Source organism: Brachionichthys hirsutus, unplaced genomic scaffold (assembly GCF_040956055.1).
Source record: "Brachionichthys hirsutus isolate HB-005 unplaced genomic scaffold, CSIRO-AGI_Bhir_v1 contig_976, whole genome shotgun sequence".
NCBI classification, from domain to species: Eukaryota; Metazoa; Chordata; class Actinopteri; order Lophiiformes; family Brachionichthyidae; genus Brachionichthys; species Brachionichthys hirsutus.
In genome coordinates this window covers 21,747-37,553 of record NW_027180316.1, presented here as the reverse complement: position 1 = coordinate 37,553, position 15,807 = coordinate 21,747, and the positions used below count along the sequence as shown (strand labels likewise).

The 15,807-nt window shown below is 42.5% G+C and overlaps 1 protein-coding gene across 1 annotated transcript in view; it reads left to right on the top strand.

The window, feature by feature from the left end:
- The window catches only part of LOC137912506 (chloride channel protein 2-like), a 47,263-nt gene extending 40,089 nt beyond the window's left edge, over positions 1-7,174 (top strand). The window contains exons 21-24 of the mRNA XM_068756656.1: positions 3,077-3,115; positions 3,657-3,761; positions 5,531-5,617; positions 6,980-7,174. Of these exons, the coding sequence (XP_068612757.1) occupies positions 3,077-3,115; positions 3,657-3,761; positions 5,531-5,617; positions 6,980-7,174 (426 nt within the window). The remainder of the gene's footprint in view (positions 1-3,076; positions 3,116-3,656; positions 3,762-5,530; positions 5,618-6,979) is intronic.
- The last annotated feature ends 8,633 nt before the right edge of the window (positions 7,175-15,807 follow it).

Here is a 15,807-nt window from a genome sequence, read left to right as displayed (position 1 = left end):
CACCCAGCAATCCCTTCCTCTTGTCCATCTTGGGGTGTGAAATATTGATGGCGGGTAAATGATATCAGTTGTGTGTTTCAGGGAAATGTTGCCGCCCTGCCTACCAGTCTCTCCTGGCAGTTTTTCTTATTATTTTCTCACCACTTTTGCGTCTTCGTAATACCTCCATTCTTTATTTATGATGGCTTGCGGGTTTTATTTTGTTTTTGTTTGAGTTTTTGTTTTTTTGGGGGGGGGAGGGGGTGCCACCTTGCCTCATCCTATTTATTTATTTATTTGAGATTTCATTTTCCTGTTTTTTTAGTTTGTTTGTAAAGTTCTGTTAAAGCTGGAGAAGCAGCTTCACTTCTGGCTCACGTAACTGCAATCAATTCACTAAAGTCTATACCAGCTGCAGCTTGAACATTTAATGCTGCATCCATATTATAGGTGTAATAAGTCTAAAATATGTTTAGTGAAACCACACTAGAAATTCTAAAACAAAGCCATTGGCTCCGCTAAAGATTTATTTTAGGTCGGATGAATATTCAGAGGATAGTTTCCTGAGTGATTCCCGTCTACAGAGCGATGTAGACTGAGAGGTTGGATTTATCTAGAGAAGATGAGTGTGACATACTACGGTAATTTGTTTTCAGCGTGAATTGATTTGTTGCTCAAAATCAGATACTTTCAAGGTGAGGAATTGTTTTGCAGGTTTGAGAGCATCAAAGGAAGCACTTAGAATATTAAGAGGGTTGGTCACTCCCCCACGCAGCGTCTCGTTAATCAGATGATTGGATAAAGCAAATACATGTTAAAGCAATGTGAAATCAATTGTCTCCATGCATCTCCAGGAACTCATCTTTCTTTCTCCATGCCATTAGGAGGTTAATGAAATTAAAGGGAGGGGTTTTGGTTGTTTTTCTTTGCGTTGAAAAGTATCTCTGTCTCCAGACTGAAATATTTAATGCAACTTTTGGATGGATTGATGGGTTAATTTGGATGGAATTGATGATTCCCTTATGTTCCCCTTAAACTTAGATATATACTATCTTAAAAAGTGCAGCAATTTGCAGACTTAAATTGATTCTCTTTGTCAAATTGACGAGCCATACTCTCCACCCGTCAGCCCGTACACACCGCTGCCTCTTCAATTCACTTTCATTTTAGCACACCGTTGATCACACCTGTACGTTCCTGCCTCGTGTGCATAATGAAGCCTAAGGGCAGAAAACAAAGACCTGCTCCTTCACTGAAGAACGAACTTCTCCTCACTGCAGGGGCGCTTTCGAATTAGTCTTTATAGCAGCATAGATTGAAGCGTGAGCTTTGACTTCACATTCAGTTTAATATCTAATAATGAACAAACTCATTATTTGATGGCACCAAAATTAGTTTAGACATTTGTTCTTTAATGATAGGGAACAAATGCAGCATTTTCCTCTCCCGTAATTTAAATAAATGTAAATTAAATATGTGTATGACACTCAACCGGACTGATGTTAAAAATCTGTGCTACTGTGAGTTGTACTGAAAAGGTACTTTGATAAAATTTGCTGGACATGTTATGGGGTTTTTTTTTATGATTTGTACTAAACATATTTCAACTGAAGGCGGTTTTTGAATTTAGGTTATAAAACACTGATGCTAAAGCTTCCAATTGCCAAAACAGGAAGTAGAAAAGAACCCTTACCTCTAACATCTTCTCCCTACTGCAGGCTGAAAAAGACAAAGAATAGTTTGGTCAAAACCTTTTTTATCCCAATGTACACAATCATAAAACTATAGTTATTATACACTTTGACTGAATACATAATCTTACAGAGTGATTATACTCACTGATGACCTAGGTCTTGTTAGAATACCTGCCGCTGATTGTGTCATTAAGTTGGAGAATGGAAGCAAAGATGGATCACTGCAGGAGTAAGGAGGAGGAGAAACCAGAATTTATCACGCTTATCTGGTTACAGGCGTGCAGAAATACAGCTTTATTGGTGTATTGTCGGCACTCTGCTCTACAGCTGCCTCTAACACACACAGTTCTGCCTACCTTATATATCCTCTTTCTTTCTCTCTAAGTGATTTCCTCCATTATGTTAGTTGACATTTTACTTATGAAACCAGACTGTCTTAATGTCATCTGAAGCAACAGCACCATTCAGGCCCTTGTTACAGGTGGAATGATCATGTATATGTGCGTGCGTATGTGTGTGTGTGTGTGTGTGTGTCGTCCAATCGGCTCCAGGCACATCTGGCCTTTGCTTGCATAGTGCTACAGTCGGGCAGCTCTTTCTTGCTCGCGGCAACAGTTGCTAGGGTTACCAACGGGTCGGTCATCACAGCGATGAGGATAAATGAGCTCGGGGCTCCCATCAGCCCCTGTGTCACACTCTCTCTACCGTCCTCTCTCTCTCTCTCTCTCTCCGGCACGCACTTCCACAGAGCTCCTCCTGAATTCTATCCTGAAACAAACCGTAAATATTTGGAGGCAAAACACGGGGTTGGACTGTTTAAGTCATTTATTAAAGTGCCAAGCCTGCCATCAGGCAAGCACAGAGCAGCACATACACGCCCTGTTGTCATGTCGCACAATGACCCTGCATTGTCTGCGCTTATCTACCGGTCTTAGGGTTGCTAGTTTGGGTCCTACTTGTCAGACTGTCTGCAGCTTCAGCCTTATGAGCCGTGAGGACCGAGTGCACCGCTGATCCATCGCTATAATGATCGTCTGCTCTGACATCTCATAAATCACATCCCTCCGCATTCATTAAATGGACTGTAGTCGCTCCTTTAGTCACTCATTCCATGTGTGTCCATCTGTCTCAAGACGGCAGTGCTGCGATGCGGGGCACGGTCGATTGTGTGTTTTCAGCATGTGTTTTTGTGGTTTTTTGTTTTGTGCCCAGGTAAAATGCAACACAAAGGCACAAATAATTAATGTAATGCAGAAAACTCCAGACACGGTTATTTTATTGTTTACCAGTCTAGTTCTGCTCATGTGTTTGTGTTGTTCCTCCATTTTATCCTGCTTAGTGTGCACGCATAGCTTTGTGTTGTAATCTGGCCGCTCACCTTCTCCTGTCGCTTCTGTCAACAGGACGATGGCGACGTGGAGGACGACATGACTATCAGAGAGGTGAGGAACACAGCCAGCAGCACCAACGGATGCATGCATGCAGACACGCTGCAACGTGTCGGTGATGACGCTGTTTAAGCCAGCCAGGCAGCCATAATACTTATCATTGTACTTGGTATTATTTAGGTGTGATCATTTTTTTTATTTTGGTTGCCGAGCAATAAAAATTCCTTTTCCAAACAATTCTTTGTATCGACATCGATCACTGAAATCTTATTTATATCTAACTTGAATCTCTATTTCCTCTGGATGACATCACACCCTGGCAGCACTAGATGGGACAATTACGGTACCCCCCCCCCCCCCCCTGCACTTTTATATCACTCATAAATCATCCATCAACAAGAACTCTCATTTCCTCTGTCAGCCTCACATTTCTCTCGCTTTTTCCATCCACGTCTTATAGTCACAAATCTCACAATGTCTGTACATTAGCTTGTATAGAAATGCTACTGACTGATTCCAGTATTGCACTCTTCTTTTTTTTTGTTCTGTATCTGTCTGTAAGCTCTTACTTACCTTCTCTTCTGTGTTTTATCAGATTGCCGAGTGGGAAGAGATGCAACTTGATGAACAGGTCAGCTTCAACAACTGTAAGATCGACCCCGCCCCATTCCAGCTGGTGGAGCGCACGTCGCTGCATAAGGTGTGTGTGTGTGTGTAGGTGTGTGCGTGTGTGTGCGATTTAGTTTTTCCACATTGAAAACTCAGCACATTTAGTAGCAAAGCTGAACTTTATCATGGCAGGCCTCCATTATTGTCACATGTTGCCTGGTTCACAAAAGATGTGTTCAAGGGATGGTTTTTGTTCATATCACGGCGGAGGTTATGTAGTCGCCGGCGTCTGTGTCCGTCCGGCTTTTAGGAAGATAACTCAAAAAGTTCAGCGAATGTAAAGGCATGAAAACAGACTTGAACACAATGTCATTTGAAAGATTTAACTCTGTCCAAAGTATATATTCATCCCCACCGTTATGCACCGCTTTCATCATAAGTTGCTTTTTTTTTTTGGCAACTTCTGCCTCTTGTCTTTGATGAAACATTTAATTCTCATCATTATTTTCGTCTAAATGTTCTGGGAAAAAAAAAGAACTTCTTGTCCTTGGGCAAAAGTCTCTGCACAGCCAAACATTTAATTAATACAACATAGCCTTTGTTTTGCATAGAGATAAAAGTGTCTTTATTGAAAATGGCCCAAAGCCCAAATGTGACATAACCTGGACAATGGTGGTGTCCCACATAACACTTTGCCCTAGAAGTGGCTTCTATACTTTAGTATGCAATATATTCTGGAGTGCCAAAAGCAGCATCATTTAGTGTAGTTGACCAATGATGCTAAAAGAAACGTGCATAACAATGCAAAGTTCGAAAACCAGGCGGTAATGTGAGAAGATATGTGACGCTAATTATTCATAATGACATTCCCCCAGCATTCACAGAACATTTCATCACTGTTCTTTTTCTTCTTCTTCTTCTTCTTGTTCGAACTACACGACTCGTATATTTAAAAATAATAATTATAATGAATTCCTCCAACATGGATCAAAAATGAGCCAGCAAGAAAGATTCCAGGTGGCTGACAAAAATGTGTCCAATTACTGGTTCATCTTCAATGCAGTCCAACTGAGAAGTGTTTGCAAGCTGCCTTTTCTTTTTGGTTGTTGTCTGTGACCTTCTAAGCTTGTTATTTCTCCAAAACCTATCAGAGTAATCTGCCTTGATCCATGTCTCTGTTGTTATAGGTCATTTCATTTTGGGGGGATTGGGCTCAGGAAGTCATTAAGAAGTCCTTGAATTTGATGTTTAAGAAGAGTGAGAACTCTGAGCGGAGTTAAAGGTGGGAAAATCTGGATTTTTTTTTTTATCCAGATGGGTATCCGGATCGCTCTCAAAATTGAATGGGCTCAAAATTAGACCAATCATTTTTTTCTATCAAGGTCCATCCAGCAGTTTTTCCATAAACCTGCTAACAGACAAACGCCATCAAAAACATAACATCCTTGTCGGAGGTAACAAATATTACATTATATATTGTGGTACTTTACCGTACTTTACATTCCACCACTCGGCTGCTTTTAGGTTTTTTGTCTTGTCTCCTTGTCTTTTCTTTGATTTTAAGTGCACTATAAACAACTTAATCTATTTATTGTCATTTTCAGCCAATTCAAATTCAGCTATTTGCTTTTTTGCAACGATTTACTGCACCTCATTGAATGTCTCCGATATTCCCATTTAGCTTTTGACGAGTTGAGTGAATCCGTTGTCGATGAAGTTGTCGGTGTTGGGTAATTGAAGTCAGCAGGGCATTTCACTTTACCGAGCCTCATTTTCTAGATAAAGTAGGAATTTGGCACAGCATTGACCCGCTTTTGTACCATTTCAGTGTTTCGCTCATTGTTTGTCGTGTTCCTGCAGACACACACCATCTTCTCTCTGCTAGGCCTCGACCACGCCTACGTCACCAGCATCGGACGCCTCATTGGCGTGGTTTCCCTTAAAGAGGTAACAAAGAGTCTTCTTTTTTTTTGGGCCGTATATTTTAACTCTTTAGTGTTAAATATTTACTCATAACATGAACCTCCAGATTTAGTTTTTGTTTTTGACAGCTAACCTCATTTTAGAATTCTTCACTTTCTTTATACAGGCAGTAAATGCATTGCTTTCATCACTGTACAGTCACTGTCAATGTGATCAGGACACCATGCTGCGCACACACACACACAATGGCATTTCAGTCAGAATTAATGGTTCCTCCTCCCTCCTCCTGTCATGCACTCTGACAAAAGGCTGCTTAATATTGCTGTCTCTATCTATTGTGTCCCTCGCTGTTCTTTCCTCCCTCCATCGCTTTCCACCTTGCCTTCCTCAAAAAGAAAAAACCTGAAAACCGCTCTCTCTCTCTGTGAATGGGTCAGAAATTGGTGAGAGCATTGATGCTGCTTGCCTGTCCCTCGCATTAGGGGGGTTTTTGTTGTGTGTTCCGCCGGCAGACAAAAACCCCAGATGAAGCCCAGTCTCTCCCAGTTTGTCACCCTGACATGCTGTTTTAGTACAGCCTCACTGGGCCTTATGGAAAATAGAGAATTGCAGAGATGTTTCTGTGTGGTTGTAGTGCATTATTTTCACCTTACGGCCTGCAGACGTTATTCTGTCGGGGTCTGTCGCACCCAATTCTTTCCCCCTATCAGACAAATGACAAACTGGGCCTCGCCCCAAACAGAATATTTGTTATACTCTTTCACACAGGAAAGACAACAAAAAATAGTTGGTATGTATTTTGCTAAAAGAACACATGTAATTGAATTGAGTTTGAGTGAGAAAGCATTTAGAAACATTCAAACAGATTGACGTAATGGAAAATTGTCACCTGAGGCATATGAGGAAATATATTTGTCATTATAATCCTCTTTAATCAAATAATCTAGGCTGATATAAACCCATGTAGCCTCCTTTTTGAAGATCATTTCTTAAAGCACACTGCAGTAAGTATTGTGCTAAGCAGGTCCAACCCAATGTCTGGACATTTTCTTTTTATCGCCGTTCTTTTTTTCTGTCTCTGTGACGAGAAGGATTCTCAGAGATTAATGAATGCCGAGTCCTTTCCACCTCTCGTTTCTCCTCCAGCCTTGGTCTGTGAAACTCTTCAGCAAACATCAGCAGAGGTCACCCTGACCCCGTATTCTGATGCATGTCGCCCTCTGACCACGAGCTTTCCCTCCCATTCTGCTCTGGGAAACAGATTTCCTGTGTACCTGCGCTCAGATTGTGTATTACTGACTTTTGGGCTAGCAATTCTAAGACTACCTACTGGCCACATCGACACCCTTTATGCTGTCCTCGCTAACTTTTTTTTGCTTCTTTTAGCTTCGCAAAGCCATAGAAGGCTCTGTGACCGTGAAAGGTGTGAAGGTGCGTCCACCTCTGGCCAGCTTCCGGGACAGCGGCACCAGCAGCAGCGAGAACGAAGCCACCGAGCTCCACAAGCTGTGGGATCGACACAAGAACTTGTCTCTGCCTCGAGAACGCTCCCCATCTGAATCCGATGAGAAGTCCCAGTGAGCTAAAGTGCAGGAGGAGGAAGAAGGGCAGGTAGAGGAGGAGGAGGACGAGGAAGAGGAGAATGGGGAGGAAGTGGTGACATTAAGACCTTTAATCTCCAAAGCCACAAACATGCAAAAATCCTCAGGGCTAAGGATCAGTGTTTTATTCTGGAAAGAGTTCTACTTGCTACGCCAACCTCTTCTTTCTACTCCTCTTTTTCCTCTTTCATCCACTTTACTTCATAGATCCACTATTGCTTTATCCAGGTGGTCTTGCGCTGATAAGACACTTATGAGGGAGAGTGGACTCGATTTACCCTCGGTAACCCACAGCAGAGTGAATGTGGATAAGCGGCCAAAAATCAACCTGTTGGCGGAAGCCAACAGAGGACTGGTGATGGGTTTAAAACTAACAGATAGGTTTTTTAGCAGACCTCGTTTAGCTTGAACATTGGTCGAGTTGGGATCAAAGCTTTGACCTGCAGAAGTTATCTTCTGGAACGTCTTCCTCTTGAGAGAAATTCAGCAACGACGACGAGGAAGAATGTGTGTATTCAAGCGCGAGTGTGTAATATGAGGAACTGTGCGAGTGCATGAAGAGAGCGGGAGCGATTATATCGTACATATTTATTTTATTGCCTCGAGAAGATATCTCAGTTTTTATTTCTAAGATTAAATGATTTTATTTCCAGCATCAGTTGTAAATAAAAATCGGGTGACCTGGGGTTGACTGGAATTTGCTACAGCAGCATTTCTTTTAAAGGTTACTCAACATTTTCTCCCACAGACGAGTGCAGGTCTAGGAACAGTCATACAGTCTGTGCAAGCAGGCCTGCCCTTCGGCAGCGGCGGAAGCTCTTGTAGCCTGTTTCTACACAATGCATTACAAAAGGCCCAGAAATGCACACAAATGAGAGGAGGCGAGGTTTTCATTTTATCTAAATATAGCGCTTAATAACGATTCCAGAAAAGGTTGGGGCGGATGGAGAGCGTAGGAAGTGAGGGGGGGGGGGCGATGGCTGAAAGAATGAAGCCATCATTACCTAACCAGCTGCTCGTGGCCCTCTCATCAATCTGCCTTTGATTTCCGCGTTAGCTAACCTTCATTATTATTGGAGACACCATGTGACGTAACGGTCCAAGGCGGAGGCGGCTCTCGACTCCGACATGCACAGCACCAGATGTCAGATTGCGAGCGGTTTAATTAATCCCAGTGGCGTCGATGAGCCGACTCGTGATCCAATGAGACGTGAATCTACTAAAGGAAGTCAATAACTCACAAATAATGAGCTGAGATGTAGTTGCACAGTTTTCAGTTGACTTTGCTCCACAAGTCCAAGTTATGAAACAGTTACTCTCATTTCATTCACCTGGCGGGGTTCTCTGATTGAACCCGGAGTCGTTCATGTTTTAAAGAAACGGTTCACCCAAAAAATAACTGATAAATGAATGATTTCTAGAGCTTTGCAGCAAAAATAGCAATTTTCTCCAAAACAACTGAAGGGAGGTGGGGACTTGTTTGGAAATGTACAAAGTAAAGTTTCTCCGACCGTCATTGTTGGTGTGATTATTACTTTGATGTTTCACTCATTTATTCATTTGGATCCTTGACACCAATTGTGGATTCAAAATCTATGGGATTGTTGCTTTACCCCCCCCCGTCTCCAACAAAGTCATCAGACCAAAGCCATAGCCTCCTTTCGATTGAGGTTAATACATACAATTCCCGAGTTTACATCCCAGTCTAATTCTCCAAATGGATAAAAGCCTTTATGAAGCTTTTAGCCCCTAAACGTAAAGATGCTTTTAACTTTGAGGTGAAGTGAAGCTTTCCTCTTAAAAACTATGTAAATATCTTTTGAAATTGGCTTGAAAGGATGGCTGTGCTTCTGGAGGCTACGCCATTGCCGTAGTCAGTTTAAGTCCTCGTCCTTGTCAGTTGTTGAAGAGAATCCAGCTGTTTGACACTGAATTTTACTTTTTGGGTGAACCGTCTCAAAGACAGCAGGGCTTTCGAGTCGGCATCCAGGCTGACAGACTTGCGTTAAATATATAATTTCAATCGTCTTGTTGGTGAGCTCTCGCTCTTTGGCAGACAAGCATTGATTTGTTCTCCCTCGCCTCCATCCCTCCATCTTTTCCACTGCAATTTTTACTTGTCTGTCGGTGACTGAGCCCCGCAGACGTGGCACACTCCGATTTTATGTTCTGTTTTGGGGAAATGTACGTCTACTACTCTCTGAATCCACTGTACTGTCGGAGGCCTTAGAGATGCTCTCTCACCCTCCCTCATTGTGGCTTTCCGCATTTGATATGTGCATGACAGAGTGCATGATCAGCTTCATTTCATGCGCTCAAACTGCACCAAAAACAAAAGCTTGATGGAAATTAATAAGGAGCAAGTGTATTATGTTTCTCATCTTTTGTCTGGACGTCATTTGTCTTTACAGTACCTTATTTCATCGTAGTGTGATTTAATTTTTTTTCACTGTGATTGCCATTTACCATTTATCCAATGAGCTTTATTCATTGCCTTATTTTTTTTTTAACTGGGTATGGGTTCTATAAATTAGTAAAGTAATGCTTTCAGATTAATATATTAAACTTTACTCCTTTTTAATAGAGAATTCATGATGGAATGTCTAAAACTGTTTTTGAAAGCCTGTTTTGTATATATTTGCTGTATCATTTTTTTTCACAATTTGATTTTAATCTGGACTTTTGTCTTTTGACATGCTGTCTGTTTGTAAAGTACAAATAACAATAAGAGGTTGAAGGCTTGCGGCAGCTGATGTTGGGGGGAGGGGAGGCTGTTGGTGACATTATCAATCCAAGTGCCTTCATTTACTCCTACTTTATCAATAAGCAATTGACACCCAAGTGTTCCAATCTGTTTTTGTAGTTACGCGCATCCAGACGAGGCACAATCCACACATACGAGAACTCAAATGTGTCAGCAGGGCGAATGATCTGTCGGCGCAGTGTGAAATTATCACCATGGAAACCTGTCGTCATCACAAACCTTGCTCGCCCCAGGGACTGAGGGCCACTTCTTTGATTTAGCTCTGTTCATTTGTTTGTATTTTATCCATCACAGTTGCTTCCAGACTCGTATAAACGGAAGTAGATCCGTAATTAGTTCATCTGAATTAATGAAAGTAGAATTTTTTATATTTCTCTCATTCTTTAATGTAGGAAATCAATTTGTGCAATGACGGTTGTTCATCTGACTTTATAACCCTGTGTTATTGATGTCATGAATGCGAGATAACCTTATTTTTGTAAAGAAACTTGTGAAAAGTGTAAAAAGATGTGTGTATATGAGGAAAACTGACTCTCACACCAGAGCTCGAGTGTGATGAAGCAATGACTGACTGAAGGGGCTGGGGAGGTTTCCCTAAAGCCTCATTCAAGATCTCACTCGAATCACAGAGAGATATTTATGGACAGTGTTGACACCTTTTAGCCTTTGCTCAAGTAGAGAAATGGCTCAAACTCCTCTTTTGGCCGAGGGAAACCTCTTGTCCGGCGCTCTGATGAATCCTGCTGCATGACTAGAGATGGCACTCTGCCCACAAACGCTGGCACGGTCCGTTTGATTGTCCTCTCCATCCTCTCCTTTGATAAAAACCAGTTTCTCACATCAGCTGTGACCACCTTGCATCCACTCCTGACGGCTCTAAGGGACTGCACATTGTATATACTAGAGGCCTCCCTGACCCACGTGGGCCCAAACCAGACGGATGTGAGAGATTCTTTTCTCACAGAGAAATGAATCATTGTTTTGTATATCAGGGATGAATAAATGAGACTTTTAACAAACTGTTTGTGTGCCTTTAAGGGCTGTTGTTTTTCTGCAGCTCCGTTTTCCTGCTGGTTCTCCTCGGTAACGGTGGCACCGACATCGCGATGCTACATTCATGTCTCTTTTGACCCCAAAAAAAAAAATCGGCAAAGAGTTTAAGGTTTTTTACGGCCTTAACTCCTTACTATGTATTGATCAGTGACGTGCAGTCAGGGGAGGCAGGTGAGGCACAGCCTCACCTGTCATCATATAAAATCATATACAAATCATGTATTTGTATTATTAAAAATAATATAAAAATCATATAAGATATAATATAACATCAGTGATATATTAATATTTTATGATTTTTTCATTTTTAATAATACAATTAGTGCGTCAGCGGCATTAAAATACTGCAGAATGAGGCCACACGTAATACTGCCTGCAGCTCATAGGAGACCCGTGAGTGATTCAGCGCACTCATCAGCTGATCCGCTCGTTCGAGACGGGCCTGTAAACACGGCTGGCTGTCTGGACATCAAGCAAGAACCCGTCTTTTCTCAACTTCTGACAATGTCTGGACTCGGATGGGATATTGCGACATGAAGAATTTACCGAGAAGCCTCGTCAAACACGAGCAGAACCGCAGCGCGCACGCCCCAGCTGGACACACACACACATCTCAGAGTCAGAACATATGTTTAACAGTTATACTGTTGCGGACGGGTGCGAGGGGGCCCCAGGGAACAGAGGACGGAGATGTCGCGATCGTGGACTTTATATTCTACTGATATGTCCATATGTCCATCAGGAAACACAATATCCTGGAGCCGCACACAGGATTGCAGGGCGGCTGGAGCCCAATGAAAATATCTATATAACAAAAAACACAGCCGAGAAAGAAAAACCAAAAAGCCAGCTCTAATAAAAACCGGTCACAAAAAAAAGAAAACGCTACGCAGGACCCGGGCGCACGGATCAGCTGCGGCCGGCAAGGACGAGGCGAGACCCGGGGACGGGGACGGGGACAGGGAGCGGCAGAAAGACGTGCTGCACGTAGAGACGAGAACCGAAGAATAGTCCGACCGGGGACAGCGGGCGGAGCAGGGCTTATGAGGGCTGGTGGCGATTTGGCTCAATCTGCCTCAGGTGCGCCCGGGGTGACCGCAGCCAATCCCCACGCCGCAGGTCCAGGAGCGAGAGGCAGAAACAGGTGTGCGTAATGAGGCAAATTAACGAGTGCAGCAACATGACCCTCACATAAACATCAGTTAAACTTTAACTGATCAACACACGCGCCCACACACATTCAACGCTGCACGCACACTGATACGCAGAGTTGAATAATTTCACGTCATATAATTTCATTAAATCTTTTGCAGATACGCAGATTATGTGTGGTCTCCCCTTTTTGTCATACACTGATGAGCCAGGTTTGTGACAGTATGTAAAAAATGCTGGTACGGATTTTTAAACAAAACACGTTAAATGCTGCCAATCAAATGGTGAACAAGCTGTAGGTTCATTTATTTGTAAATCTGACTGTGCCTCACCAGGCATGAACCCCACCACACGTCACTGGTATTGATCAAATGAAGGGGCTTCCCTAAATGACCAGTTCTGCAATAAATATAAAAAACAACCAAAGTCTTCGGACTTCAGAAGCTGCTTTGTTCATGTTCAGTATTTATTCCTTTCAACATGACAGGATTTTTAAACCAGACCTCCACCGAGAACCTCAGTGTCCCTATATTGTGATTTACACCAGAAATAATAGCCCTGCATTTATTTTCTCTATATTTTTAGATTCCTTAACAATGAAAACAAACATTTTGCTATTGGATTCACGTTGATATCATTGTTTCGAAGTAATGGCGGATTCTTCTGGATCTAGATCCGTAGCTTTTGAAGAGACAACAAATCTGTTTGTCCACTACTAATTCCACAATGTCTTGGTAAAGACCAGCAAAAAAACAGAACCTCCTTTGTGGAGGTAAAAAGATAGATACTATTGAAAGGGTCCAAAAACTGGATCTGTTTCTTTCCTCAGGTATTAAAGATATAACTAGGAAATACAGGATGAACACATAGAACGGAAAAATACAGAGGAAACAGAGAAGATATTCTGGCTAAGAACTGTCCAGAGAGGCAGGAGCTGATCAGGTGAGATGTGTAACAGGTGCGTCTCGTTCAGTTCAATAACATGGCAAGCCATTACAATTTAAGATTGTTTCCTGACCTGATTCTGGATCAGATCCAGAGGACATTTTGCATGGTAATGCATATCGGACACCTTTTAGCACTATGATTTTTGGTGAGTGAATTGAATGCATATTTTACAAGATATAATTTTTTTTTTTTTTTTTTATCGTCCATAATAAGTAAATGGGACAATCCGAATCGCAACAGTATGCTCGTTCTGGATCCAACCCGGATGAAATTCGGTGGTTAGATAGAGGCACCCACCCGACTTGACTATATGTCAAATTCCAAACACAGCGGTTAATAATCAGCCGAGATACTGAACAAATGTTGAAGCTCCATGGACTGCAAATGTTACCGAAACTTTCAAAGTGATCCAGAATCCAGGATCTCATCTGGGTCATCGCCAAAACTAAATCATCTGTCGCTGGAAACATTCCCCAACATTTCAAGGAAATTTAATCGAAGAGCCGCCCAGAATGTTTTGAGTTATGTTGCCCCTTTTTTTTTTTTAAACTGATGGCATCGAGTGTAATTCACACAGTTGTCTCAGCACAAACCGTTTTTCACAATGTATTTTATGGATTTCTGTGTGTTTTTTTTCCTTCAAGCAAGGCCCCCAGACCTCAAATAGATTGTGTAGCAGGAGTGAGTCTATAAAGAGGATCCAGCTGAATGAGAACACGGAGTGACAGCCTGAGGCTTTGCTCCACCTTTTAAAGAGTGGAATTCCTCTGAAGGTGCGACTTGTGTTCTCCAGAATGTGCAGCGTTTACGTCTGATAAGAGCGGCTAAGTGTTGTAAACGTGAAACATGCTAAACGTTTAGAAGTTCAATCCGTTTCAGTCCCACAGCTCTGAATTCAGCTGTTTTCCCATTTGGGAGTGTTAAATGAAGCCGCTCTGTAATGAGATGCAACCACCACACTTTATTCTCACGGGGTTTTGTGACCGTGCACTTGTTTTTCTGTCCCTACCTTCTGTTGCAGTTTCTTCCAAAGAACTCACACACACACATGCGCACACTGTTTTAGTGTTGGTGAATGAGATGAGAGCATCTGGGCTGTAATGGCTAGAGAGTGCGTTGGTAAAGGCTTAATGAGCTAAATGAGTTCATTCATTAGGTAGGCTGCAGCTTCGTCCCCGAGTGAGTTTCAGGTGGGAGCAGGAGACATCCGCCAGAGGGTGTGTGTGTGTGTGTGTGTGTGTGTGTGTGCTTCCGCTCAGGGTGAGGGCTGGAAAGTCATTATCAAAGATGCGCCTCACAACTGCAGACGACTGGAGCAGTGCAGCAACTGTAGACCATAGTGTGTGTGCGGCAGATATCTTTAAATACTTAATAGATAATGGCAAATAATTATGAATTATTACGATTATCCATCCATTTTCTTTAACCGGTTTATCTGTAACCGGGTCTACTAGCACCTATCCCAGCAGTCTACAGGTAAGAGGCAGAGTACACCCTGGACAAGCTGCCCTTTCATCGCAGGGCGACAAATACACAATCATTCTCACACACCTATACGTACAATTTATCATAACCAGTTCACCTGAGCTGCATGTTTTTGGTGGTGGGAGGAACTCGGAGAACCCGGAGAGAACCTACACAGACACGGGAAGAACATGCAAACTACTCACAGAAAGGCCCCAAGCTGGATTTGAGCCTGTGACCTTCTTGCTGCAGGCAACAGCACTAACCACTGCACCACCGTGCATTATTATCATTACGAACTGCTAATTCAGCAGCATTTTTTCCAAATTGTATTGATTTTCTGTGCAATCATGCGCTTCCTCGTTTCGGGCTGTTGGCCGAATGTCATTCCGTGGAAGTCCCTCCAGTTTTAGTAACCGAGTGGCCCAAGGCTGCTCTCTGATTGGTTGCCTCTCTCTGGAACCCCGACCCTCACACCCTAATGGAAAACAAATTGACTTTTTTATGATGTAATTTGATGGATTCTTAACAATGTCTTTAAAGTCCACACCCGGCATTAAAGCCGCTACACATGCACGATGGTCATTCCCGATCAGTCATCTCTGAAGATGAAAGAGTGGCGTCATTGAAAAAATTCATGTATGATGTACATTTGGGACGAATGATTGGCAGTTTCAACCTGGTTGAGTCCCTAATTACAGAAGCAGAAACTTCAATGTGAAACCATGTCTCTCTGCAGAGAGAGAGAGAGGTAACAAAATTCAGCTGCACTCACTCTTCTGTATCATGATGAATGAGTTTAGAAACCCTTGAACGGCGTTGCTCCTTCCTGAGCAGAGCGCCATCTGTCCATCCCGATGCCGCCCTCCAACGCCGTCTCCTCTAAAACTCTCCCTACCTCCCCGTAACTGCGACAAAGAAGGAAGAGCTCGTCAATCTGATTGATGAAATCACCTGTGAGAGGTCCAGACGGGCCGTGATCTGTTCTGTCTGTGTGGGTACCTGTGTGTGTTCATCAATCCTTGATCTAGTGTCAAAGATAAAACAAAATAGTGCATGAAGTGTTTGGTGCTGGTCTGTCAGTGTGAGATGTCGGCTTTGAGCTGACAGGAGACGGCTTTAGAATAAAAAACAGTTTGAATTATCACAAAGAAAACACTCATCTGATATTTATATATATATATATATATAGTCCGTAAATACTCTAATGCTCTAAATCTTGAACAATGTAT